The sequence below is a fragment of the Tinamus guttatus genome, unplaced genomic scaffold (genome assembly GCF_059628265.1).
Source record: "Tinamus guttatus ecotype Peru unplaced genomic scaffold, ASM5962826v1 Tinamus_guttatus_pri_ptg000089l, whole genome shotgun sequence".
Classification (NCBI taxonomy): Eukaryota; Metazoa; Chordata; class Aves; order Tinamiformes; family Tinamidae; genus Tinamus; species Tinamus guttatus.
In genome coordinates, this window is record NW_028288623.1 from 2,350,211 (window position 1) to 2,376,788 (window position 26,578).

Below are 26,578 nucleotides of genomic sequence, written 5' to 3' on the forward strand. Positions count from 1 at the left end.
GGCCGCAAAATGGCCGCCGCGGCGCCTCACCCACCACGGGCAGGCTGGGGCCAAAGCGGCAGGGCGCGGAGTGCGCTCCTGCACAAAGCAAAACTCACCAGCTACTTCCCCGCCTTTGTATCCTTTTCACAGCACTGTTTTCACCTTTAGGGAGCACTTAGGAAGCCCCTCAAGCGCACCGTAACTTCTATTATTTACAAGCTTGATAGGAAAAGACTGCGTATATACTCATTAACAAATCATCTCTCCTAGGCTCAAAATTTCATTTGTCAAGGAAACTATGAAAACAAAAGTTGTGTACAAAAATATAAATATCTTTACAGTCTGCAGGCCCTTTGCGTCCAATAGCTGAACAGTGAAGAGTTCCTACAGGTTACTGAGTAAGCAGTGGCAGAGAAGAATAAAAAATACATCTTGCAATTCAATACTGCCCTATTTCCCTGGTAATGAGCATTTTTGTTGACTTTTTTTTTTGCGCTATACATATCTTGTGCAAATGCAGTGAGAAGCCTCTGAGTACCTTTCCTGAATTTGTAAAGAAATGGAAGGTTTGGAAAGATATACACATGTATTTTCATATATACACTCACATATACACCTCACTCAGTAATTTTGTTACAACAGTCCTGAAAGGGTTCTGTACTTTTAAGAAGCAACATTTCCTATTAGCATATCCTAACCACCGAATGCATCTTTAAGAAAAAGCGGAGGAAAGAAAACAGGAGAACTGTGAATACACTCAAGCTGCTTCAGCACTGATCTGAAGACTTAGCAAGGGAGTGCTCAGATTTATGTCTCTGAAATTTTCCCTTGTAGATGCCCCAAGCATCATTAAGGGAAGAGCTGCTTGTATAGAGGGGTGAGGGGAAAGGAGGGTGGCATTATCATTTTCCTTTTATACTTAACATACTGTCCTAGCTCTTAACTACCCTGGAAAAAATCAGCATCTTCCCCATTTGATAGGAGTTCTATATGAAAATCTTCTGGGCATAAGCCCCTAAAAAGAGCCTACACCAGAGAACTATCTAGCACCAAAGAAGAGAAACTTTTCACTTCAGTACTCTGCAAAACATCCAATTTCCTTTCCTCCACTCTAGGTAGCAAGTGTGAGAGCAACTCCAATCTCATTTCTGCACATTCATTGTATTCTGCAAGTAGAAGAAGTAGCAAATATGAACAATCTCATTTCTGCATAGATAATTCGCCTGATAAAAAAAACAAACAACAGAGATTTTTCCTCAACCACAAACAACTGCCCCTCCACTGGGAAAAATCTTTCTCTATAGCCTAGGTTTCTCAGTCCTTTTACAAGCTGTTTCCATGAAGGACCCAATTTTGGAAGGATACCATGTGCCCAGCAATGGTTATACCTCATCCTCCTTGTTCTGTGAGGGGAAGGAAAGTATCCAGAATGCAATAGTGAGGTAAAAATACATCAACATGATTAAAGTTTCATAGCACTTATTTCTCACTTTGGGGCCTGCCCTCAGGAACAGATTGCTGATGCTGTATAGAAAATCAGAGTTGCAGATAAGGGGGGTTGCAAAACTCAGATATGGGTTCATGCTGCTCCAGATTTTCTTTCCAGTCTTTGAAAAAAATATACGCATTTATTTGCCTGCTGAATTTGTAGGCAAGGTTCCACTATTACTCAATTTTGTAACCACAGGTGCTAAAGTGGGCATTACTTTGTTATCCTGACCTTCTTGAACAGTTGCAGATAATGAAGCTTTTGACCCAGTGGGGGCCAATTTTGCAACTACAGGAGCCAGTAAGGGCATCACCTTGGCACTTTGTCCTTCCGAGTCCACTGGCAAACTTGCCACTTTTAGGCCAAGTGGTGCCAGTTTGGGCATGGGTCTCCACAGAGTGTCAGCATTACCAGCTTCTGGGTTAGTCTTCATCTGCAAAACTGGCGGGGTTGCACTAGCTGACTCCACCGAGGATGTTACAGTTTTGCCACTTCCACCACTAGTTGCAGGCAGATTGGGAAGCGAGTCCTTCATTTCAGCACCAATTACTATCTTTAGAACATCTGCTTCAGATGAAGGCTCCCCAGAGGTCTTGTCCCCATCGGTAAGGTCATCATCCTCCAGGTGCAGCAGGAGAGGACTTATAGAGCCACCACTCTCTGGAACTTCAGAAAGGTCCTTAAAACTGCCTCCCAAAGGGCCAAACTGGAAGGAAGAACTATCCGCAGCACTGAGATCACTGGTTGTTCCCCGACGAGCTTCTGAATCTCCATGAGAGAAGTCCGAGTTTAGAGTACCGGGTAGTTCTGACATGCCTGACGCATCATCGTTCAATTGCTGGTTGAGAAAGGCAATCTCATTGAGCAGCGACGTGAGGGTTTCATCAGTGTCATCGCTCTCCTCAATGCTGCTCAGCAACTCCCCTGCATCCAGTTCCGCTTCCTCCATTGCAGAAGCCACTTTCCTCAGCTCCATTTCTATTCTGGAATCTTTAATCTGCAGCTTGTGGAATGGCAACTCCTTTGTTTTTAACCTTTCCCTTCCTGAATCACTGTCTTTCCTCCTGGTTTGGCTTCCTATAAACTCACCAACGCAGAGCTTTTTACTAAAAGAGTCTGGAGGCTCCTTTGTACATGGCACATTACGGAGCTGCGGAAAGGCATCTTTATTTTCCAAGAAAACTTTTGTGGGACCTGTGGTACTTCTGCCATCTCCGCCACTGTCTCCAGCACACACCTTGCCTTTTTCTTCAGAAAGGATGCTATCGCTTTTCCTGCTTTCAGGAGGTGCAGCGACTGCCAAGGATTTCTCAGGAAACTGAGTACTTGCAGCTGACGTTGCATTGGAGCCTTTGTTTCTGTTCAGGTTTAGACTCATACTTCCTTCAGCAGCCAGTGATGTTACATTAACAATCTTTGGCATCATGAATGAATCTTCAATTTCTGCAAAACCAAACACAGCAAAATCCATCAGGATCCAAGAAAACAGCAAGGTAGCTGCTTATTTGAATTTGATCACTCTCAGATCTTCCCCAAGTAAGCTACTAATCACAGTTTAAAATACTTGCACATTTTTGGCCAAGTAAATCCTTGAAAATTAAGCTGTTAATATTTCAACCCAATATTTCATAGAGTCATAGAGAGATGGGAAAAAAAAAAAGAATAAGCAAGTTCTACATCTATTATCACAAAACCACTTGCCCTGTCTATTCTCTCAGTGTGCTGGCAAAAATTCCAATAACTGTAATGTTTATAATTCTTATGGTGATTCACAAGGAAAATAAAATGGGAATTTTCTTCCTCACTGTTTTTTCAAACTTATACACCTTTATTTTGAAATACTATTTCTGTGAATAATACTACAGAGGTATTTCAGGGACTACATGACTACTTGCTTTTAGTATCCAGTTGCCCAAATACAACGCTCAGATTTTTCCCAGTCCAGTATCTGAAACAAATTTCTTTTTCCTGAGGATTCACTATGCCCAAATGATTACAGTGAACCAGAAAATTAATGGCTTCCTTTTAACAAAGCAGACTGCAAGCAACACACTACTGTCAGGAGCCATCCTACACCCAGCACACAGTGCTCAGCCTTAAAAAACACTTCTCTCACAGGCAGCCACCAACAGCAGCAGGCAGAGGGTGTGGGAAGGGGCTGTGCTGGAGTAAGATAGGCAAGGGGACTCTTCAAGAGTCCCACTGCCACCTGGCACTGTGGCCTTCCCAGTGAGATGCAATACACCAGGGACATGTTTCAATCCTACTTGCTTTGCTGTGGGAGAATCAGTTCAGCAAAGTAAAGCTCTTATCCATAGCCACCCTGAAGTCCTCTCTAATCTGTTCAAAATACTTAAATCATTTTCCTCGAAAACTCAGACAGTAACACCCAGTATTACTTCCCATCAAGAAAAACAATGAAGTGTCATCTTTGCAGGGATAAAGTTCCCTGCACACAAGCAGAACACACACACACACACAAAAAAAAGAGCAGCCTACCTGTATTGGGCTCTGCAGCTGTTACTACTGTTGAGGGCACTCGGTTTCCAGCGACAGTTGACAGTGTAATGGGAATAGTGGAGTTAGTAAGGATTCCCTTTACTTGGACAGGAACTGTTGATCCTGGCAGCTGAATCATCACGGAAGCAATACCTTATCCAAGAAAAGGGGAGGAGGGAAACAAGAATCTTTCAGATACTCAGTCAAGCCTGAAAAGTAAAAGCCCTGCAACATTCTATGTAGGATTTTACACTGTAGTATCATTCTGAAAGTGATAAAAAAAATCACTGTGTGATAAAGTGATATAGAGATATAGATTGTTTAAGCAACTAAGATGATTCCTTTGCATTCTTCCTTTTGCATTATCTGTCCTGAGAGCTCCTGTCTCCCTAATTTGGGAAAAATGAAGATTTAACAGGTTTTTATTACCTGTTGACAAACTGCTTTGAGTTTGAGTTAATTATGCTAAATATAGAAACTGGCACTGATATCTCATTCAGGTAAGTTCTAAAAATTCAAAGCAAACATGAAGTAAAATGCTGCGGTGCACACAGATATGCACATCAATGAACACTACCAATTAGTATGTGATCATACATGATCATACCTTGCTGTGTTGTCATGGTAGTGGTGGCAGCTCGAGGCTTTAATTCAGCTTGCAAGAGGGTGGAAGAAACAGTTGCCACCTGTGCTGGTACTAACGGGCTCTTCAGCGTAAGCACCTGCCCCTGTGGAGTCATCACTAGGCTTGCAGCAGTTAGTGTAAGAGATGAAGAAGTTTCCTCTGGAAAAAAAAAATATATATATATATACACATACACAAATCAGGTTAACTTATTCTAATATAGCATCTGTGATAACGATACGCTGCAGTCTAAAGACCATGTTAACTACAGGTGTGGAAGGAATGGCAGCTGAAGGGTCTACAAGCCAAATCAGAAAGTTGCTGCAGAAGCTGGACAGGCTCCAAAAGCCTTAAATAAGTGGCTAGAACAAGTCTGCATGACTTCCCCGTCCAGTCCAACTCAGCCCTAACCCTCTAGGGTGACATGCTATCAAAGATCATAGCAGTCATGAGGAATTCCAAAGTGACTTTGTTGAGTCCAAAGTGTGGGAGTGCTCTCACCACATCCAATTCTGATGTCCAATTTCCCTTGGACTAGACAAAAACAAGGAACAACAGGCTGCTCTATAAAAGTCCAAGATCACTTCAAGTAAGCTCTGTGATCAAGGCAAGAAACATCACCTGATCCTAATGGCATATTAAGGTGGTCCTTACCACCACAAAAAGTTTTGGCTGCTATTCTTTTGTTCCTTCTTTTTACGTTTCTGGTGGAAAAGTCTCCATAAATACCAAACACTTCCTACAAATTCTCTGTAGCTCAAAAAAAAAAAACAAAAAAAAAAACACCAAACAAACCACCAAGCATCCAATAACTGCAGTTTAATCTATGAGCAAGTCTTCTCCCACCTCAAGAGCTAGCTCACTTGGCAGGAGGTCTTTCAAAAACTTAAATCTAGTCTCCTAGCTTCATGATTTACAAGATGGCACTTCTAGCCGTAAATCAGCAGGAAAGAAATGTCTTTGATTCACAGAAATCTGTGAATACTGCAAGACTGCAGTGAAACTCCATAGGACTGCAAGGCATCTTACTAAGGAACTTATTTTCCATCATTCTGAAACACAGTATCACGTTCATCTAAACATCTCAAACATGCTGTTCTCATATTCATTAGAAACAAACATTGTCCATCCAGTAGTTTCTGCTTCTTTACTGAATCGTGCTGCAAGAAAGACGGATTCCACAAACGGTCCTGAAATGTCTGCCTCCCCTTTATGAAATGGGTGTCTCTTTTGGCCCACCTGTAGCCTGGCCTCCTTTTTTGGCAAGTATCAGTGGTTTCCCTCTTCTGTTGGTAACAGCCACTTGGCCCAGGTCTCTGGATGGAGCACACGGTGCAGGCTGCAGGCCAGCCATTGAAGTTACAACGGTTTCCTGTGCCTCAGGTTGTTTCTTCTTTTTTTGTGCTTCTACTGCTTTTTGTTTGGCATAAATGTATTCTAGCTTCTTCAGCACAACCTCTTCTGTTTTCCCTACAGGAAAATCAATGCAGCGTCAATGAATTTTCAAACTCACTTTCCAAAACTAGAGAGCTAAGACTGAACTAAAGATCTATCCAGCTTATTCCATCCAACTACTTTACAATCAATAAAACCCCTTAAAGTAAGTAGCATTATCTAAGACTAGAGAAAAACAACTATGTATTTATTTTAAGATTTCTTTTTCTTCAGAAGTGTCCATCCATTTTAGAATCTACCTGCAACTTTGATGAACAGAACTCAGCCTGGACAAACACTGGCTGTTGCTGAGCAGCTACTTTATGAAAATTTCTACATCTCTGAAAAAAACTTGCATCTTTTCTAATGTTATCTAAATGACTACATGGCAAGATGTTACCTTTACCTTGCATTAAATTACTTAGGCTAATGGACCTTATTACTTAAAGACATTCAGTAAATTCACATACAGTTTATGACTTTTGGTATGCTACAATTTTCAAATCACACAACATTTTATAAATCATTTTTCTGTATATGCACACAATTTAATAGGACCAAAATGCAACCAACTATCCTGACTTGTTTCCTACTTAGTGTTGATGCTATAGCATCAAAGTCTATCTTAAACTAATCTTCTTGAGAGTTAGTCCCCTGCAGATTAGTCCCCAGGCCCAATAGTTTTGAAGTATTTCACACAGAAACACAGAAGACGAGCAAAACTACTTAGCAAAGTTGTTCTTTGCTTTCATATCCTGCCCAAATGCCTGACACATTTCTGGAGTAAGATAAGGATCCACTAAAACAAAGTATTTACCAATACCTCAAATATACATCAACTAATTCATCCAAATATACTAGTTTCAAGTAACTTTAATTTCTGCTTTACAGATGGGTCTCCTGTTTCTACACCCATAGAATAAAGAGATGATAGAAAGAATAATTTAATGCTTCAAGCTTGTTCACACACATTCTTTGGCACTGGCTGAACATGTGCTACAGTTTTCCCACACATCCACATGAGACAAAGACCCAATAACTGGGTCATGCATTTCATCTGAAATGCCCAGATGAATAGCAGCTCAGAATACATGGCAATTTTGTTCTACAGACAGAGCTGCATTCTCTAACAGACATTGCCATCGTTACTTTTGAGAAAAGTAGCACAGGAATAGACTTTTGCAAAGTTGACAAAAAGAATTGTGGCTTTGGTTCTAATCAAAGGCAGTTGTGCACTGGTGAGGCATGCAGCAGAAAAGCTGTTTTAAGGAGTCACCAGTGACCCAATGAAGTGACATATTCTCCCCACTAAAAAGGTTCTCAGAACAGAGTAACCAAGTCTAAGTTTGCAGCACAGTTCTAGCTTTCTTTTTAGATACGAAAGGAAAATAAAAGCAACGCTTCTATCATCATGATAAGTATATTGCTGAATCAGAGCATAGCATGTCTTTGCTTGGCATCAAGAGTCTAAAGTTTATGTGAACACTAAAGACTCACCAAGAACCACAGGTGCTCACACTCTTAACTCCTTCCTGCCTTTGCAAAGATTTCTTTCCTTATTCCAGCTAGCCTCTCTCAAAAAAACAAGTCTCACCTGAAAGCGTGGATACTTTACGAATCAGAACATCCTGTTTGCGACTCAGTAAGTTCTTCTGTCCAATGAGTTTATCTGCCTGATCAGTCAATCCCTGGATTTCTTCATATGCCTACAAAAGCACCAAGGAGTCAACAATACACACAGCAACAGCAAAATAGTCTTCCTTCCCAGAAGACTTTACAGATTTTTTTACAGATATTTTGATCACCTTGAGAAACTCAGAGACAGACAACAGATGAAGTATTGTGTAATGCCAGTTTTCCCTAAATAAAAACTGAAGAGATAACAACTTGTTCTGCCTTCCTCCAAAGTTTAGTCATTTTTAAGAGAAAAACATTTATCCCACAATTTCAAGGTACACTTGTAAGCATTATTATTTATCTACAACTTATGTTTGGCTTCCTGGCATTTACATCTTTCCAATCAAATATTTTACGTCAGCATAATAATTAAAAAAAAACAACAAAAAAACCTTCTGCATCAAAAAATAAAATTTGTATTCAACCTATTTCAAAACTGCCTGTCTTAGCTGTCAAGTTAAGACAAAACTTTGCTTGCTTAAATTCATGAAGGAAACAAAAGGAGGGCTAATGTGAACTGCGTCATAAGCTGTATCATTAGGATTAAGCTATTGAGAATACAGATTCTTTCACATATTTCTTTGTTCGACAGGGCTCTGCAAACACGTCGGGAGATCTCTTTCTGGATCATGCTGGGCTCAAAGGCTACTTGACCACTCTGTCCAGATTAAATGATTCTGCTCCACAGAGATGAGGCTTCAGAATACTTACTTGTTTGAGAATATAGCATTTGGAGACCTTGCGAAGCTTGTGCAACCCCAGAGTTCTCTCTAACTTTTCGAAGAGGTCTCTCATTTCATTCCGCCGCCGCCGTTCGTTTGCCGTGTGGGTCTGACGGTAGTGAGCAAAGGCTTCGGCCTCGGTTTTCTGCTTTCTGTTCCAGAAGGGAGGTTTCTGCTGGAGAAGAAACCGTATTGGCCAGTTTAAATAAAAATGCAACTCAACAGCAAACATTATTCAGAGGCATGCTTGATTTACGAGGTTTCTACAGACATCTTCTTAGATGCTCCAGGACACAAAGAACATCAGTGTTTCATGCTATTCAACTATCATGTCTTCATGAATGCTCAATCTTGGAAGCACAAGCAAGAAGCATGAAATATGGTGAAGGTGACCAACACAGCTGCATCCTCTCTGAAGGAAAAGACCATGAGCAGCCCTTTCTGTTCACAAGCATTCCATTTCCCCACATATGGAAACGTATTACAGAGACACTCTGCAATACAAGGCTACTTAGGTAAGCCACAGTATTACAGCGAACTCACATGTTTGAGCCCCATGTTTTTAATTATCAGAAAGGTCTAGCAACAAATGAAACTACTACATCGAATAGAAGCCACTTGAATCTTTCCCTGGTGTTAAACCAATTCATGTTTTGTTTCATAGAAATGTATGGGTAGGGGCCAATGGACATTGTAGATCAGACCATGAAAGAAACCATTAACACTGATCACCTCAGACATTTACCAAAAAAAGGAATCGTCAAAGACAAGCTTTAGTTGTGCATTTGTTTAAACTTCCACAAAGATCAATAGGTAATACACACAGCTGTCAATGTCTCCACATTAAAAGGTTATTTCATCATTACTCTTATAGGTTTTGTATTGTTAGGTTGCTTACTTTATGCCAAAGTAATATTTAAGGAATGTTTAGATTTTTTAAATCATTTTTGGCCTACTCCAAGTCCCAGTGAGATCAGTGGAAAGGCTCCTCAGCTCCAGGAATGCTCTTTCCATGCCTGCCGGCTTTAGGAGGAATCTGAACACTGACACGCTCCTGAAATCTTGACATCTGTTTTGCCCTTGTAGGCAGCCTGAGTTCAGGGTGACTACAACAGCCTCTGCTCTCATCTTGGGCAAAGTTTGGTCCTTTTACAAAGGGCCTCATGCCATTTTCTTCACCTGACATCAGTCATATGGCGTAACTTCAAGGGCAGACAGAAGAACGCATGGAGAAGGCAGGGGCAGGCAGGGATTTCTGGAACTCATCTTTGCTCCGGCCAAGGCCTACGCAGCAGGTTGCTTGGTGTGCCAGGCACACGCCAGGCTCGCGCCCCCTCAAAGCCCCACCGCGCTGGCAGGTAGCTCTGAACGTGCTGCTAAGCGTGTGACAACTGAGGGTTAGTACCGTGCATGGCTAGTGAAACTGGCCGCAGAGTCACCCTAAACCACAGCACCAACCCCAGACAGGCTGCAATGAGTTTTGGTTTAAAACTTTCTCAGTTGTCTTTATCTTGCCTAAGTACATATGATTTAAACTGTTGTTTTCAGAAATCCTTTGCCCAGTGCTGCATACTTAGACATACAAAAAAAATTCTCAGTCATTATTTAACTTGTCCTGCCAAAATTATGGACACCAAGAACAGAAAACCTAAGAAAATTTAGTAGCAAATAAGAGGCAGATATTCCTTCTACTCAAAGTTGAATCAACTCCACTGATATCAGTGGCAGTCCTTTCTTTAATGAGATGTGTACACAGCCCTTTCCCCCAATATCCACATTCAGTCTCTTGCATTTATGCATCAATACATGAAAGGTATTTAAATCACATTAGAGTCTCGCCTGAGATGAAAGCTTATTTTTAAAATGGAGGTGCGATACCAAAAGTAAAGAGGAGAGCAAACATATACCTTCGTAGGTTTTTCTGATAATTTCTCATCCGAAGAATTACGAGCATGGTATCTGGAAGAAAGGCAAAAAGTTTTTCCCAACGCTACTCATCTCATGCACACCGTTCTCATTAACTATATTCCAACAGCCTAGAATTTCTCTTTATGTCCCTTGAAATTAACTTTCCCTTCCTAATGAAAGCAGGATGCTGTTTAGCTTTCTCAGGAAAGTGAACTAACTTCAATGCCAACATCCTAGAAAAAAAAATCAGCTGTTCTAAGACCTGTAAAATTATCTCACAGTGCAGAAAACAAACTATTTCTCTACATGCCAAAGAGAATAAATTAAGTCAGTGACTGAGATGCAGAGTATTTTTTTCTGGTTTTTATTAAAGTTTTTGGTTGTTTTTCTAAAAATACAGATTAAATGCAGATGGCAGAACACTCCCTCCCCACCAAGAACAACCAACAAAGCCCCCTCACTTTTACTGCTACCCTAATGTCAAAAAAATAGCTTCCTCATGTTATTTTTCATGAACTTCAAGAAAACAACACACACATTGAAAAAATATTTTACAAAACACCACAGCTATTTTGCTCTTCTTGATGAAAGATTTTGGCAATTCAGAGAACAGCAAAGTCACCATCTAAGGTTAAAGTCAAGTTGTATCTTTGAAAGAAAAAAAAATGGAGCTGAGATATGTAACATCCCAAAACAGACCCTTCAGAGTTTCTACAAAAAAAAAATAAATAAATAAATCTACACTCAGGACCCACCTTTCCCATCCTTTTGCTTGCTACAAACAAGAGAGAATCTCCATAACCCTCCTCACATACCTTAGATAAAGGGTGTTTTTACTTTGCATTCTGTCAGTAGAAATGCAAGGGCAGCAGCATCAGAAAAAAAAAAAAAAGAACGTGCAAAGGGGAAAAGAGAATAAGAAGCCAAGCTATCCAACCATGGCAAACTACAATGCAAATGAAAATCATAATTATACATATATATAAAATATGTATACTTTCTTCACTGGGTCAATTGTTCTAAAGTTAAAGCTTTTATTTATCAGGCATTCAGTCAGCGACTGCTCCTGCCTAAAATTAATACATCTACCAGCAAGAATAAAGAAAACAGAAGTTTGCAAAATCATGCTTAAAACCAAGGTGACCCCACTCATTTTCAAGATGCAGGAAGGGATGCGATTCACTCAGGAATGCTTTACATTTACGTAGAAGACATGCATCCTGGTGAACAAATTCAACTGAGGAAGAAAAGTAAGATTAAATTAAAAAAAGAAAAAAAGAAAACAAAACAACAACAAAAAAAAGCTAAAATATCCTTAATCTATTGTTTTTCTGATGACTGAGTCCTCACAGGGCCTCAAATGCCCCAGTGCTCAGGAAGTCCTGACAAAAGCCCTTCTTTATCTTACCATTACAGTAAACCTCTTGTTTAGGGGGTTCATTCAATGTCAGCTCATCATTAAAACACAAAGGTGTAGCGCTCTCCAGGGATGCTTACTTCTGTTTGGAAGGTCGGATATTAGCAGCTGTGGCCTTCAGACGGGCAATGTTAATCTTCTCTGAAAGCTCCTCCACGGTCTCAATGTCCACCTGCTCGTCATCCTCACTGTATTCACACGCATCCTGGAACAGGTTTTGTTTTGTTTTTTAAAGTGAGTATCTATGCAGCAATAGTGCTCAGGCCAAAACATTTTGTTTCACTTCAGACTCAAAGAGATTACATCATAACATTAAGAACCAACATCTCTAGCTACATTGGCCAATAAACAATCCCTAAGCAGGTGGTTTTTTATACTTTGAATTCCTCCCACTAGCAACTTCTACAAAATGGATTTTGCTAGTGTCAAAACCTATCTCTGCCATTTAAGCTTTTGCTAGGAACAAGTAAGGCCTTCACAGGGTAGTCCTTTCCTGCCTACATTCTCCAGTTGTGCTGCAAGAGTTATCAACTTGGTAACAGTCTCTTACAACAAGAACAACAACAACAAAAAAAAAGAGCAAGAGTCACAGCATCACACAACCAGGCTTCTTCAGGCCATACAAGACCACTTACATCATGAAGAGTATAATTTTAGCTCTTTCAAAAGAACCTGTGCTAAAATTATTTAAAATAACTTAAAATATTTCAAAAAGTATTTGTTTTTCTATGCCCTCCAACCAAGAAAACTTGTTAATCAAGTCCCTGTGCAAACAGAGATGGAGAAGCACTGCTGTGCTGTAGCAACTGCAGCAGTTAACTACCAATCTTGTGTCCACATTTACGGTGCCATATTCTGCTCTCCTACCTCCAAACCAAAAGCAAGCCTTATTCAAGCAATTTTAAATAGGCTTCAATCGTATAATCACTGGTCTACTTAGAGAATGCAGAACTCTTTCCTCCCCTGAAGAAAACGCAATTATACCTTCACGCTGTACTTCCTTTCACCCAGCTCCCTCAACCACCCAAACTCGCCCTTCTCCTACTCTACTCTTCTGTCTTTCCTTCCTTCTTCTTGTCCTTTTTTCTCTTTCTTTCTGGTGAACTGCAACCTCCTTCTTCTCTGAACAGAATACTTACCTGAAATTGATGCAAACGGTTAATCATTATATATATACATACATACATACATACACACACACACACACAATTCTGTATCAGTGGAAGGCATCCATTAAAGGCTTTTCATGGTACTCATTATTTTACATTAACTGTAACTCACTGAAGATATCGCACAGTAGTGCTGCTGTTCTAAGAAACTCTTACTAAATAGGTGAAGCTGTTGCACTGAGCCAGCTGGCCACAGATCAGGCTAAAACGGCATTAACAAAAACAATATGCAACAATAACAGCCTCAGTTATTATACAAGCAGTAGTAACTAGTAGCTAATGATATGCATTTCCAACTACCTATCATGAAATTGCTGCCTGTGAAATCTATAGCTACAGTAATTAAAAACTCAATTTATAACAGGCATGTAAGTCTTAGTCAATAGTTTCCTTTTTGACAGAGCAGTGAGATGCCTCATAAGCAAGCGTTTTCTGTAATATTTGGCTTTTTTACCCAATCTTTTCTTAGGCCAAGTTTCTCCCCCTATCCCTCACCTGTAACTCACAGCAGGGATTAGCTGTAATTCATGCAACAACACAAAAAAATGCTACCTTTGTTACTGACACCATATTGGAACAATTAAATAATTCTGCCTGCCAAAAGAAAATTATCAGTATTTTTAAAATTGTGTATAGCACTGTCTCCCATGGCAGTGTGATAGAGGCTATAGAAAAGACAGAATTTAGAAACAGTTTGGAAAAGTAATGAAGTCTGTCCTCCTTTACTAAAGGCAGCACTGGAAGGGAAGAAATACACATAAGATATATATACATACATACACACACACATTTTGCGTCTGTGTGTGGGTGCACTATTGTCTGCAAAAGCTTCTAGTCTTTGAAGAAGAATGAAACTCTGTAACGTGCACTGCTTTAATACTACCCGAATGTTCCCAAGTCATCTTCACCTTCCACTAACAACGTCACGACGGGCCCTCCAAAGTGCTAGTAGTACACACTGTGTATAAGAGGCATAAAAATTTAAGCCACTCACTTTTGAAGAAGCTGACAACTTTAACTGTATGACAAAGTATCACAAAGTACTGCTGAAATAAATAGGTGACACCCAGATTATCAGCTATAGTTTTTGACCTGAATGAAAAAGTCACATATTTTTAAACATAAATAAAGAGGATCAAGGAGGGTGACCTTAGGTGGGAACTTACTAGCCTCAGGGAACAATCTCAATCTTTCTTTCAAAGATATTTTTCCATGTGCTGACTTTAAAGACACCATTCTTCTCTGCCAGGAAAGCAGCTTTGATCTCTGGTGGCTTCTGTATTTGGAAAGGAGATAAACAAGTTATTCTATTACTACTCACTACTGGGGATTCTTACATCTTTTTTTTCAGAGCAGTCATGAGTCTGGATAATGCCCTGGTAACTTCTGTTATGAGTCAACCACAAGCAGGTAGGTAGGTAGGTAACTTATTGAAGGTAAATCAAATTGTCTTCTGACTTTGGAAACAACACACTGGAATATGCCTGAGGAAACAGACTCTTTTTTGTGGCTTAAAGCCCTTAACATTTGTTCTGCCTTGTAAATATCCTCCTACAAAATCACGGGAGCTAGGTAGAGCAGAGAGAAAAAAAACAGCAAGAGAAAAAGTCAGAAGACACCACATGCCTGGGACGTTGGTGAGGTCCAACCAAGTATCACTTGCAGTCTAGGATCCAGAATAGACCATGGTCACCGAACTGGTGACTGAATTAAGACTGCATTACAATTCAACAGAGCATTTCAGCAACTTTCCAACAGCACCCATGAAGAGCACGCAGCTTTGCGCCATTTTCGGCAAGCAGCTCTATATGCTTACAGAAACATTTAGGATTTGCTATATAAACATGACACTTGAAGAACAGCACTTATCCACAGTGAACAATTTTTCCCCTTCATATTTGCTTTACTTGATAGCCCCTGTCACTGTCTAGTTTTAATGAACAGAATGCTCTGTCTCTGGATGCCTTTTTTTTTTTTTTTTTAATCCAGTCATTTCCTTCTTAGGAAGACAGACATATGTATCCAAGTCACTTCCAAGTATTGCTGTAGTAAGCCAGAGCGACACCTTCACCTTTTGCACTGAAACACAGTTGCGAAGGCAGTTAAAGCAAAAATGCAAAAGAAATTGTCCAGATTCTCTGGAGCTTAACTGTGATGCCAGGGCTCACACACTTGTTAAAAAAGGATGTACTGTAGTACCTGAGTACAAAAATTCCAGAAATTCCACATATGAGGAGAGTGAAAGAAGCTTGAATCTGAAATTAAGTACCACTAAGAGGGAGGAAAGGAGGGAAAGCAAAGAATAAGGAGGAGCTAAGAGACACTGAACTGTGAACTGCACAGAGACAGAGCTTCTCCTGAGCTTCACCAGGAGATGGAAACAGGGAGCAGAGCTGCTCTGCTGAGTCTCTTCAACCCTTGCCACGGTTCCCAGATGAAAGAAGGCAGAGTTCACTGTCACAAAACCAGGGGAAACAACTGGCTGAATAAAAATTATGCAAACAGAAGTCCTATTTAATGCACAGACCTACTAAGTAGACACATATAATTATGCTGGAAACGGGTTAATCGTGCCAGAGGTACAAGGTTACATAACTTAACAGATAGTTGCTACATTTCATGATACATAGAACACTTTTCATTTTTTGCAGCTCTCCTGGATCATCCATAAACTCTCCTGGTTGCCAGAAACCTTCCAGTATTTCCTGTAGTTTTTCCATTTTATACAGTATCATCACTGTGATTCTACATGCAAGAGATAACTAGAGCTTCTCTCGAGCAGGCCAAACAGCACCGTCCAAGCTACCTTTAGACACCATCACGCTGCAGGGAAGGGAAGTTCATGTGGGATACTAGAATCTGAAGAGTGAGAAAAATCAGAAAATGACTTCTACTAGAAATACTGTCATGGTGAAGTTTTGAACCCCTCACAAGTTATACAAGGCTAATTGAAAAGTTTATGGTAATCCAGGTAAATCTGCTGTCACTTTGTTGGAATAAAATACTCAAAGGAAGGAGGAATGCAGACCCAACAGGGATCAATACCACGCTACAAGGTAAGTTCTACTGTTGCCACAGAAGCGTTAGGACTCACGGCACCTCGTGTCTGCATCTAAGCTCTCTCTTCTCACCTTCCCATGGCTGTTCCTGGCAGCCCACACCCCCATGGCCGGTGCCTGAATAATCAGTCACCTCTTGGCAGAGGGTCCTCGGTGACAGCAATGAAGAAAAGGGGAGCTGGCACTGGATGGCTTCAGAGATCAGCCCAACAAACGCCTCGTTTTCAGATCTTGCTACTCTGCCTAGAAACCTCCCATATGCTCTGTTACATAAACTCAGAAGGCACTGGAGATTAAGATTAAGGAAAAGTGTAAAACATATATTTTGTGGACTACTTAACAGTTTTAACAATGTTGTAATCATTTGTAATAGTTCTGCAAAATTTTCATGCTTAGCTCAGAAAAAAAGGGCTGAAAAACAAAGTTTTAACAGTATTTAAATTATCTTACCAGATATGGAGCTATATTTAGACTAGTAAATTAAAGGGGGCCAGGGGACTGAAATTCTATCTACAGCATTAAATACTAAAACAATCTGTCGCATGATTTTAGCTTAATCCAGGGAACTCTCATGGGAACAATTCATGGACATAGTTTGTGATTTACCCCACACCAAATAGCCATTCCCAACAGGCATTTTGCATGCAATCATCCTGCCTCGGAGAGCAAGTTTAACATCATGGGCCAGGCCACGGCAGTTTAATTTTTCAGATACCCAAATGCAAGCAAATACAGAGAGCTTGGCCTGTATCACCAAACCCAGGATGCTCAACCTTCCCAAGCCTTCGTTACTGACATAATTCTGTGAAAGAAATGCAAAAGGTCAAAGAGAGCATTTGAAGGAGCTTCTCCACCTCTTTCTGAGTAAAGGAGGAGCTTACAGTTTCTCACGTTAAGTCCACTAGCTGAATAAAACAAATAAACCTCCTATACTCAGCAAACCTCCTACTCAGTATGGATTGACTTCATCCAGTCTGACAAACAACGCTGGAAGAGCCATGCAGGCAAACACTGTGCTGACACAAGAGCACAAATGCTTTAATAAAAGCATCTTCTTGCCGTCGCTTGAGGCGGTATCTCAAGTTCGGTGACAAACTTGCATGATTCTGACTAAACTGAAGGCCTGATAAACAAATATACATGTATTTTTAAGGTTTTTCTCCAAACTTCCAGAAGCATATTCACAGAATCACAAGAGTAAGTTGAGACAGAAAGGACCTCTGGAGATGTGGTGGTCCAAATCCATTCCCAAGTCTCCTCCCAGGCAGGATATTCTCCCTTTCCATTGCTGCCTCTCCAATGACTTGACTAAGCAAAATCATCTAACATTAATATAAGGTGGGGGAGGGACAGGACGGGTCAAGAAGCTAGAAAGGCAGGAAAAAAGATCAACTTTCTTCAATCTTGAACCTTCTTCAAGCATCATTTTCTTTCCTGTTGTCTGTGGACTGCCGCTTGGAAATCTAAGCTTATCGATATGGAGATCACATTAGCCACCAAGCTCGAGAATATCTCTTAGAGCTGAAAAGCTTCTGTTCTTCTGAGGCCTTTCAGCCAGAGCTATTTTAAAGCAATGCCACACCACCAAACCACAAAGATGCAAAGATAATGCTGCCTCACACAGTATTCCTGCTGCAGCACATATTTTTAGTCCATGAGCAACATCTTTTCACACCATACTTGCTAGCAGTCTCCAAACCTCAGGCATGAGAGATGTATGTACGCTGATCCTCCTTGTACTGGGTACAGACTTCTACTACCTGTGACTACGTGCATTTCCTTCCCCACAAATTCTCACGAGAGAACTGTTTACTCTTTGGTGCCACTCAGAATTCCTTACCTGTAAGGGTTACCATTGCCCAAGCAAGAGGAAACCCTAAGACACCTCACAAGGCTACAAGAAAAAAAGAAAAAAGGAAAAAGGAAAAAACAAAAAACAAAAAACCAGGAAAGGACCTGCTTCTCCCCAACTTACTCATCAGACAAACTTCTCACCTAAGAAATAAAGATTTACCTTCACTAGCAATCCCCCTGCACTCCAAGCCATCCCAAATCACTGCAAATCATTGGGTGCTTCATATTAAGATTCCAGAGGAAAGTACAGAAAGTATACGTGATGCAGAGCGGACTTGCCCCAGCCACAGCAATATGCCATGTTCCTGGCAGCCCATCTCTCAAGGATATACCATGAAGACAGCAAAGGGAGAGCCCAACACTGGCCTGTTGATTTTTTTCTAAGCAATTGGCCTCATGAACTAGGCAATAATCTTAACCAAGAGACCTGTGGAGTGCAGGAGAAACAAGCAGGGAAGTGCTGTCCTCCTTCTGGGGACCTTCCAGATCTCCAGTCGGGAAGAACCCCCATACTTACCATCCTCCCAAACTTCAGGGCGCTCAGGCCCCTTTCTATTCTCTACTCTCATAACAAACTACTCTTGTGACCCAAATATTGTGATTTCAATGGCTTACCAAAAATCCCTAAGACCTCCTTGTCTGAAAAGCTCAGCAGGTGTGTGGTATACATTAAACACTTCTCACAGTGGGTGATAACTCTGCTGCACGTTACGGAAGCTTACAGAACCGGTATGGACTGAGCAGCACCCTACTCAAACAAGACAACAGTTCAGTTTTCAACCCCAAACCTCAAGAGAACTTCAAAATATTAGAGCTGCTTGTTATACCTTCACCTTGGTGCAGCCCGGCAGCTATCATTTTGTCCAGACAGTTGTGAGCCAGAGCATTAAACGACTAGTCAACTATTCTGGAAGTTAAATACAACAAATTCTCTAAAAGCAATGCTGTTGACTTTTAACTTAGCAACTCGGTATATGGTTTAGAAGAGAAAGTCTAATGCAGTTTTCAAGTAGGAAAGGACTATATTAATACACAAGAATTGAAGAACTACTTACTTTCAAAATCCTGAATACACTAACATAATTACTTCAAATTTAACTTGATATGCTTTTAAATTCTTCTGCATAGATGTCTAGTTTCTCGGTCCATGTTTATCTCATCACATACTGAGAAAAGACCACCTCACTTTGGCATTCATTTGGATCACCTTCAAAACTGAACCTTCATGCAATTTAGACAACAACCCACTGCTTTCTTACTCACATAATGACATTACCAAATATATCAAGTAAATGTGGAACTGGTTTGTTTTAGGACAAGGATGAAATTTGATTTGGAGGATTAAAAATCTAAAGATACCTTTTCTATGTTACCACATTGTTATGTGTATTCAGTGACTTCTGCATCAATTTTATTTTCTGTTGAATACAGAATGACAGTTTTGACACTCAAATTTGTAGCTATATTTTAACAGAATTTTAAGGCAAATTCAAAGATTCCTTCCTGAAACAAATACTAACCACTCCGGTCTACAAATCTAGGTAGAAAGAGATAACTTAGAATAGCAGAAATGGTGAACTGCCTATGTTTTAGGATCCTAAGTCATATTATGAGGAAGAAAATTGCTTGAGCCAGTAGAGGAGGAAGACAACATGCAACAGGTCCATTACAGCTTTCTCAATGTTGTTCAGTTCTTACCTGAGAAAAAGGCAACATCTGGAAGGCCGTAAGTTGCTAAACATAAGAAGCTATTTAACGAACAAATGAAAAATCTTTTCACTTGGACCCCCACCTAGATGTTCTAAAAAAGCTAAATTCTAGGCTACAATCATCATGTAGTTTTTCAAATCCACGTTTCCGACATGTTTGTTGCTCAATTAGAAATAAATAAATAAATAAAAATCCCTTCATAAATAGTTAAATGCTTACCACTTTTTCAATATCTACTTCCTCTTCGTTTGGGAAGTCAGAAGCACCATCCAGCATCTCATCAGCGGAATCATCAGTTTTCTCATCCTCCTCATCGTCATCATCATCATCCTCCTCCTCTTCCTCTTCCATATCATCAACAGTAATATCAATAGTGGGCATGTAATCCTTTTTGTGATGCTTGGATTCTTGTGCTTGCTGTTCTGGCACCAGTAAGTCACTTTTATTGGATATATCAGCTTCGTTACCTGTATCGCTCTTATTTTCCAGGGCAGGTGCAATACTGGATATTTTACTCCAAGAACTGTTGGCCTGTATTACCACATCTTTAACTGCTTTTGCCTCTTCCTGACCATCAACAGCACCTTGTTCTTGGGAAGAGGTGTTACTGGTTTCCTGGGTGGCTACATTTGTTTTCCCTTCCCCACTATGTTCTGTCTGCTTTTCTCCTGAAGTGTTTTCCTGCTCTTTTGCAGAACCGATTTCAGACTTCCTTCCTTTTTTCTCTTCTACACTTTCGACTTCTGTATAGTCCTTGTATTCCTTCCTTTGCATTTCTGGCTGCAGAGTAGCACCACCCTGATGTTCTTTTTTGCTCTGAGGTGGTTCAGTGCCTCTCTGGTCCTTCCCCTTGTCCTCTAGATGTCCATCTTGCTCTTTTTGACCCTGTGGCTGCCCAGAGTCTGCTTTGCTGCCCTCTTTGTTTGGTACCTGCAGATCTTTCTCTCTTTTTTTTCCATGTTTCTCTATGTGTTCAGCACACATCTGTTCCTTTCCACAACTCTTCAGCTGTGCAGTCTCCTGATTCTTGAGACTCTGTGGATGTACACTATCTACAGGAGCAACTAAAGGCTGATCTGAGGACCCACATATGGTTTCAGAGTTGGTTGAAACAGCCTCTACTACAGCTTCAGAATGGACAGGATCCTCCTTCTCCTCAGCGACCACACCGTTTTGCTCATCGTTTGGCTTCTCACTGATGTATGAATGATCCGATGTTACAACATCTGCAGAAACATCGTGCTGAAGAGAGGAAGCATCATCGGAAAAACTCTCTAGCACACTTGAATCCTTCTCCACAGCCTCCACTGAAGTGGAATTGCTGTCAGGTGTGACGGTGCCAGTTGCTGACTCTTCAGCATTATTTGCCTGATTTACCGACACTGCCTCATTTTCTTCTGGTTTGCTATCTGATACTGTGACTTCTGACTCCACAACCTCAACCTCTTCCAAGCGTGACGTCTTCCCATTCTCCTTCTGCTGAGTAGCCCCCGAGTCATCTTTCTGGACTACATTCTTGGAATCCTTTTTCATCTGGAGGGATGCAAAATGGTGAAGAATGGAGTTTGGCACTGTCTTCTGTCCCGGGAGCTGAAGTAAAGCAAAACTTCCAGACTGCAGAGGTATGAGACTGGCAGTAGTAGTTGGTTGACCCCCAGAGCTGCAGGTGATTTTAGTCTCAGCGCCTGTTTGATTTGCCATGCTACTAGCAGCAGGGGGAGAGATCCTCAGCGTCAGGGTGCCTGCCTGCGAGACAAAACTTGGTATCGAAGGAAGAAGAGAAGATGCTTGAGTGGCCAGATTAGCTGTAGAGGGTAACTTTGGCCCCACAGTTTGTGTGGCTGAATTAGTGACAGAAGAACTGGAAGACACAGAGGAAGTGGGAGATACAGGTGACTCGGGAGGCTTGGAAGGGGCAGGCAACCGAATTCCTACCACAGATCCTGTGAGGAAAATAAAATGCCAGTTAAGACTTCCTCAAATAAATATTTTCTTCTAGTTTCAGTATTTCATGCGGTACTAAAGTAGCCAGAGCTCTCAAGGATCACAGCGTAACCAGGTATTTGACCAAAAGTTCTCAGCATAAAATCTCATACCACATACAGAAAGGTTTACCATCGAATTTTTACATCAAACACCCCTAAAATATATAAAAGGTAGCTACTAGAACTGACAGAGATTCAATAGCAAATAAATTGCCATTAAATTTGCCATTAAAACTGCCACTGAAAGTTAAAATTCACTATTATGAATTTTAATCAAAGGCATTGCATTTCGTTAAGGTTCCACGTTTTACTTATTTAAATATTTACTTTATTTATTGGAAAAAAAAAGGAAAAGTAGATTTCCTCAAGCACAGCAAAATAAAAATATGTTTAACTACAACACTGTTTTTCTGAAAAAGAATTCCACAGAAACTACCACAACATTACGTGATTATATTATGATTTTTTTTTGCCATATTAAAACAGAGAGGAAGAATATAGCCATTGGCAGGTAGTTTCTCTTGAACCTCAAAAAAATCCCAAACAGAAAGGAACTTTAACGCACTTTTTGACTGACTTGCTGCATCTCATGCCCAGACCTCAGCTAAGGCATAGGAGTATTTTTCTGCAAGTGACCTGACCTGTTACTCCTTTCCCCAGGCAGCATTATCAACTACTGTTCTTGCTCTCACACTTCAATTTTCTACCCTATTTCTGCATGAGTCTTTTCAAGATGCTTCTTTATAAGGAGAGGAACAGAGGAAAAACTCTAATAGAAAGTGAAAATGTATTTAAAGCATATTTTATTTATAAAGATGTTTTATTTATAAGTATGTACAACAGTACTCTTAACAAGAATCCTACCTATGATCTGTCAGATGCCTACAAATTCTCTCCTTTTCCCCATCTCACAACAAAGGAATTATTCCAATCCTGTCTTCACTATGAAAAAGAGAAGCATCTGAGAAACCAAATACATTTTCCTCATGCTGCAAGGAGGAAAAAAACCCTCCAATTTTACACTGCAGTGTAACATTTAACCAGAATGCCTAGTATAAGAGCACTAAAAAACCTAAGAAACATAATGACTCCACGCAGCTACTTTCAGGGGGGAAAATGAGCATCAAGGAACTGCTGCATGGTTCGTTTCCGAGTAACAAGCTACAGAGACAAGAGTAACTCTGAACTTTGTACCTGGATTGCGGAACACGACTGGCGGCGTGCTGGGCTGGGTACCAGGAGCTCGAAACTGCTGCAGTGGGACGAGCTGAATGATCTGCCCATTCGGGTGCCTGAACAGGTTCACAGCACCAGGGCTCCTGAGCGGCTGAAGGACCATCCTCTGCCTTGGAGGAAGCTGCATGTTGTTTAATGGTCTCAAAGCAGGGGATGTCTGATGCAGTGGAATCAACAGCAATCGAGGTCCTCCTACGCGCTTTTCTGCTCCAGGAGACATCTTCTGGGGAGTTTTATTTGTAGCTTGGGGAACGGCATCTTCTGCAAAAATTTAGAAGTTGCATAAGATCAACCGAAGAAAAATTCTACAGACGCTAGCCATAACAAGAACAAGTGCAAACATTTTGGAAACAACTTGGTCTCTAAACTTAACTTGAAAGCATGTTACATGAGTGTCTTTTATTCACAAAAAAAACACGGGATAACCAGATACAAATTTCCTCTCACTGTTGTCAACATTTCTCAATCACGACTCAAAAGACTCTCAAGTAAAGATGAGAGGGTAACCTGTGCCTACTTCTTGGACTCTGTGCCAGTACTGCAATACAAGCAATCGCTGTGGTAATTACATTACACATTTCTATGGGCAAAGTCATTCTTTGAGACTTCCAATCACTTCATAGCAGTCACAGCACTGTCAGCCATTTTTTTTTCCTTCTCTACTGGCTTCGACTAGACGCAAATGAACAACTTGAAGACATCATTTCTTACCCTGCTTTGGAAAGGTTGAGGGGAGCAAATCTGTATATAAATTGAGTCCAACACCTGTTGACTTTATTCCAAGTACGAAGGAGACAGGGAAAAAAAAAAACAAAAAAACAAAAAAACATATACTTGCAGTAACACTCCAAAGCACCCAAGCCTTACCTGGTTTTGGGTTCAGTGTAGGACTTGAGTTAACTCCTGAGAGTATAATTGAAACAGAGCCAGCAGAGGAGGCTGGTGTGGTCACCACAGATGTAACTGTTGCAGTTGTTGTCAGCACGACCGTGGAGGTGGATGTTGTGGGAACAGGGTGAGTAGCTGCTGACGTTGTTACTACGGTTTTAGGGAGCGATACAGTTGTTACTGGTGTAGCTACTACCCCCGTTGTTTTTGTTATGCTCACAGCAGTGGTAGGGGTGGTGGGCAAGGGAGCAGCGCAGGTGGCAATGGCAGGTGTTGCAGAAGCACCAGTGACTGCAGTTCCTGTAGTTCCAGGAGGAGAGCAGGCAAGTTCACTAGCTCTTGCTGGGCTTGCAGTGCTCACGGTAGATACTTCTACACTGCTACTTTCTACAGTGACTGGAGAAGTAGTGGTGGTTGTGGTGACCCCCGTGCAGTTAACTGGAGATGCCTGTGGGGGAACCACAGGAGCAACAACCATTATTGGTGTTGGCCTGATACTGAACTTCTGCGGCCCTGACAGAGGCTGGGGGGTGCTCACTCCAGGGATCTTCTGCTGCAGGACTCCGGCTTTATTCATCACAAACTGGGTGAACACCCCACCAGGGGAGGGTCGTGCAGCTGCAAATAAAAACTTGCAGGTCAAAATTTCAAAAGATTTCCTCTCTGCCTTTTATGAGGTGCTACAATACTGATTTCAGCATGAATTTGGGCCCATTTTCTTAAAGAACACATTGTAATTGCATTGACACTTTCATGGCTGTCCTGAACATGCCTTAAATTATTGCATTAGAAACAGAACTGTTCCATCCCACTTCTATAGCTTTCTGTTACACTTCTTCCCTGCCATACAAAACAATCAGGTCTTGAGGGATTATGCTCTTTATTGTGGAACTACCAACAGCAAATTAAAATTTCAGTACATGCAAAAAAACAGCCAGCTTCTATCAGCTTCTTTGTGCAGTCTTCCACTTTCACTGCTTCTTGGTTCTCACATCCCTGCTATCATATCCACGTTACTCCCGACAGAGAAGGGAGAGGGCCTGCCCTGTCCCCTTCTCACTGCAATGACCATCGTGAAGCTGAGCACTGGACGGGACAAATTTAACCAAGTGGCAGTAATCCCTGTTGGGAAGCTCCTTCCCCTCATGCCTTGCTCACCATGGATCAGAACCCTGAATCTGCATCGCTCCAGACCCTACAGATGAGGAGTAGAACCTAGGTACGTAGTACGACAGCGCTGAGTATTTCTACTGAGCAAGCCCCACTTAAAATCTTTGAGTTACTCATTTACACAGCACGTTTAACTTAGCAAATCCTGTATGCAGCAATCACCCATCAATGAAATGCAGCCACCTCTTTGGTAGTGTGTAAATATATAATACCAAAAGTTTTATTACAGAAAGAGAACTCAAGTTTACACAACAAGGAAAATTGAGGCCGAAAAATAACAGTTCACCAGAAGTTAAGAGTTTTGCCAGGACACAGGTAACATCCTTTTCTCTTGCAAAGCTTCTTCAGATCTTAAATTATTGTGTGGATGGGTGCTAACTTTTAAATTCACGCAAAATGAAACATTCAAGAGCAATTCTTCCTTTTGCCATGATGAGGTAACCATTTCAGTACCAACTCATCTCTGAGCATCACATGCGTCTTCTGAGACTTGTTATTTATTATTCTGGAGGGTTTCCTAATCAAGTCCTGACTAAGTCCAACCCTGTTTAGCTTGTGAAATCCAGTGAGATTACAGGCTGGGGTGGTATTTGGCTGCCCACCTGTTGTCTCCCTAATCCAGATTTGGATTATCTTGTCTTTCACTGCGTTGCTTCATGCGTCTTTGCTGTTCTCATGAATTCCAATTACAAGTGCAATATCATCAGAAAAACAGACAGTGAAGAACTGCAGGTTAGAGTCATCCTCTTACTTTTAACCCTCACCTTAATAACTTCTCAAAGTATGATGAAAAACAGTAAAAAAAAACCAAACAAAAAAAACCCAAAAAACAAAAAAACAGAAAATTCTCAAAACAGATTTCCAATCTTAACATTCAATCAATGTCTCCATCCACTCTTGTCTCTTGAAAATATGCTCTAGCAGTATTAATAACTAGCAAGCAAAATCTTTGGAGTCAAGACTTTCTGATTTAGCTAAAGAGGTTACGTATTGCAGAGGCAGTTTAGGTAGGCAACGCAGCCAAAGGCAGCACGCACTGCTGCACTGGAATCAACAGCAATGCTGCACACTTACTTTTTACTTCAGCTTCACGCAATTTAAAATACAGTAATAAGTTCCAACCTACCTATCTGTCTCTGTGCTGGGACATGAGCTTTCAGAGTCGTCACAGTGGGGGTTGAAGTAGTGCTGGTGGAAGATGTAGTTTTGGGAGTTGATGCTGAGGGCACCTGGACTGATGGTGTCCCGGAAGTGGCTGCTTTAGCACTGGATGCTACCTTGGAGATCACAGTACTGAGGGTTGAGATATCAAGTACTGTGGGCCGCAGCCTGCCTGTGATATAAGCAGCTAGCCGATTGGCGGGATGTAATGCCCCCATCTGTCCCAAAAGCAGTTTGGCCTGAGGATAACTTTTACCATTAACCTGAAAAAAGGGGAAAAGGGAAATTTTGTGAAGAAAAAAGAAAAAAAAAAGAAAAAAAAAGTGCTAATTTCACCACCTCTGGAGAGGTGTTTCATTCCATGGGACTTCCAAGTCTTCTTTCAGAATACTATTGCCATTCCGAATGGAAACTCCTAGTTTCCTTTCTGCCCAGAGTAACTGAAAGCAACTATATTGTATCTTTGTAACACTGAGCTATGAGATGCTACTCAGGCTCTCCTACAGAACTGAAGAGTCCAAAGGAGCACAGGCAGTCACTCAAATAGAGTGAAGCTAGCACCTGTTTTTCCTGTCTTTCTACTTAGGCTACAT

The 26,578-nt window shown here is 41.0% G+C and overlaps 1 protein-coding gene across 2 annotated transcripts in view; it reads right to left on the minus strand.

The window, feature by feature from the left end:
- Positions 1-208: 208 nt before the first annotated feature.
- The window catches only part of MGA (MAX dimerization protein MGA), a 46,542-nt gene continuing 20,172 nt past the window's right edge, over positions 209-26,578 (minus strand). The window contains exons 13-24 of one of the 2 annotated variants that reach the window (XM_088520487.1): positions 25,951-26,248; positions 23,634-24,272; positions 22,725-23,027; positions 19,765-21,488; positions 11,834-11,958; positions 10,336-10,387; positions 8,418-8,600; positions 7,624-7,735; positions 5,835-6,065; positions 4,578-4,754; positions 3,971-4,123; positions 209-2,914 (exon numbers count right to left, since the gene is read on the minus strand). In XM_088520487.1, coding sequence (XP_088376613.1) covers positions 1,611-2,914; positions 3,971-4,123; positions 4,578-4,754; positions 5,835-6,065; positions 7,624-7,735; positions 8,418-8,600; positions 10,336-10,387; positions 11,834-11,958; positions 19,765-21,488; positions 22,725-23,027; positions 23,634-24,272; positions 25,951-26,248 — 5,301 coding nt within the window. In that variant the 3' untranslated portion in view covers positions 209-1,610. Of the gene's footprint in view, positions 2,915-3,970; positions 4,124-4,577; positions 4,755-5,834; positions 6,066-7,623; positions 7,736-8,417; positions 8,604-10,335; positions 10,388-11,833; positions 11,959-19,764; positions 21,489-22,724; positions 23,028-23,633; positions 24,273-25,950; positions 26,249-26,578 lie in introns of both variants that reach the window. The other variant, XM_088520486.1, reaches the window with a different exon arrangement.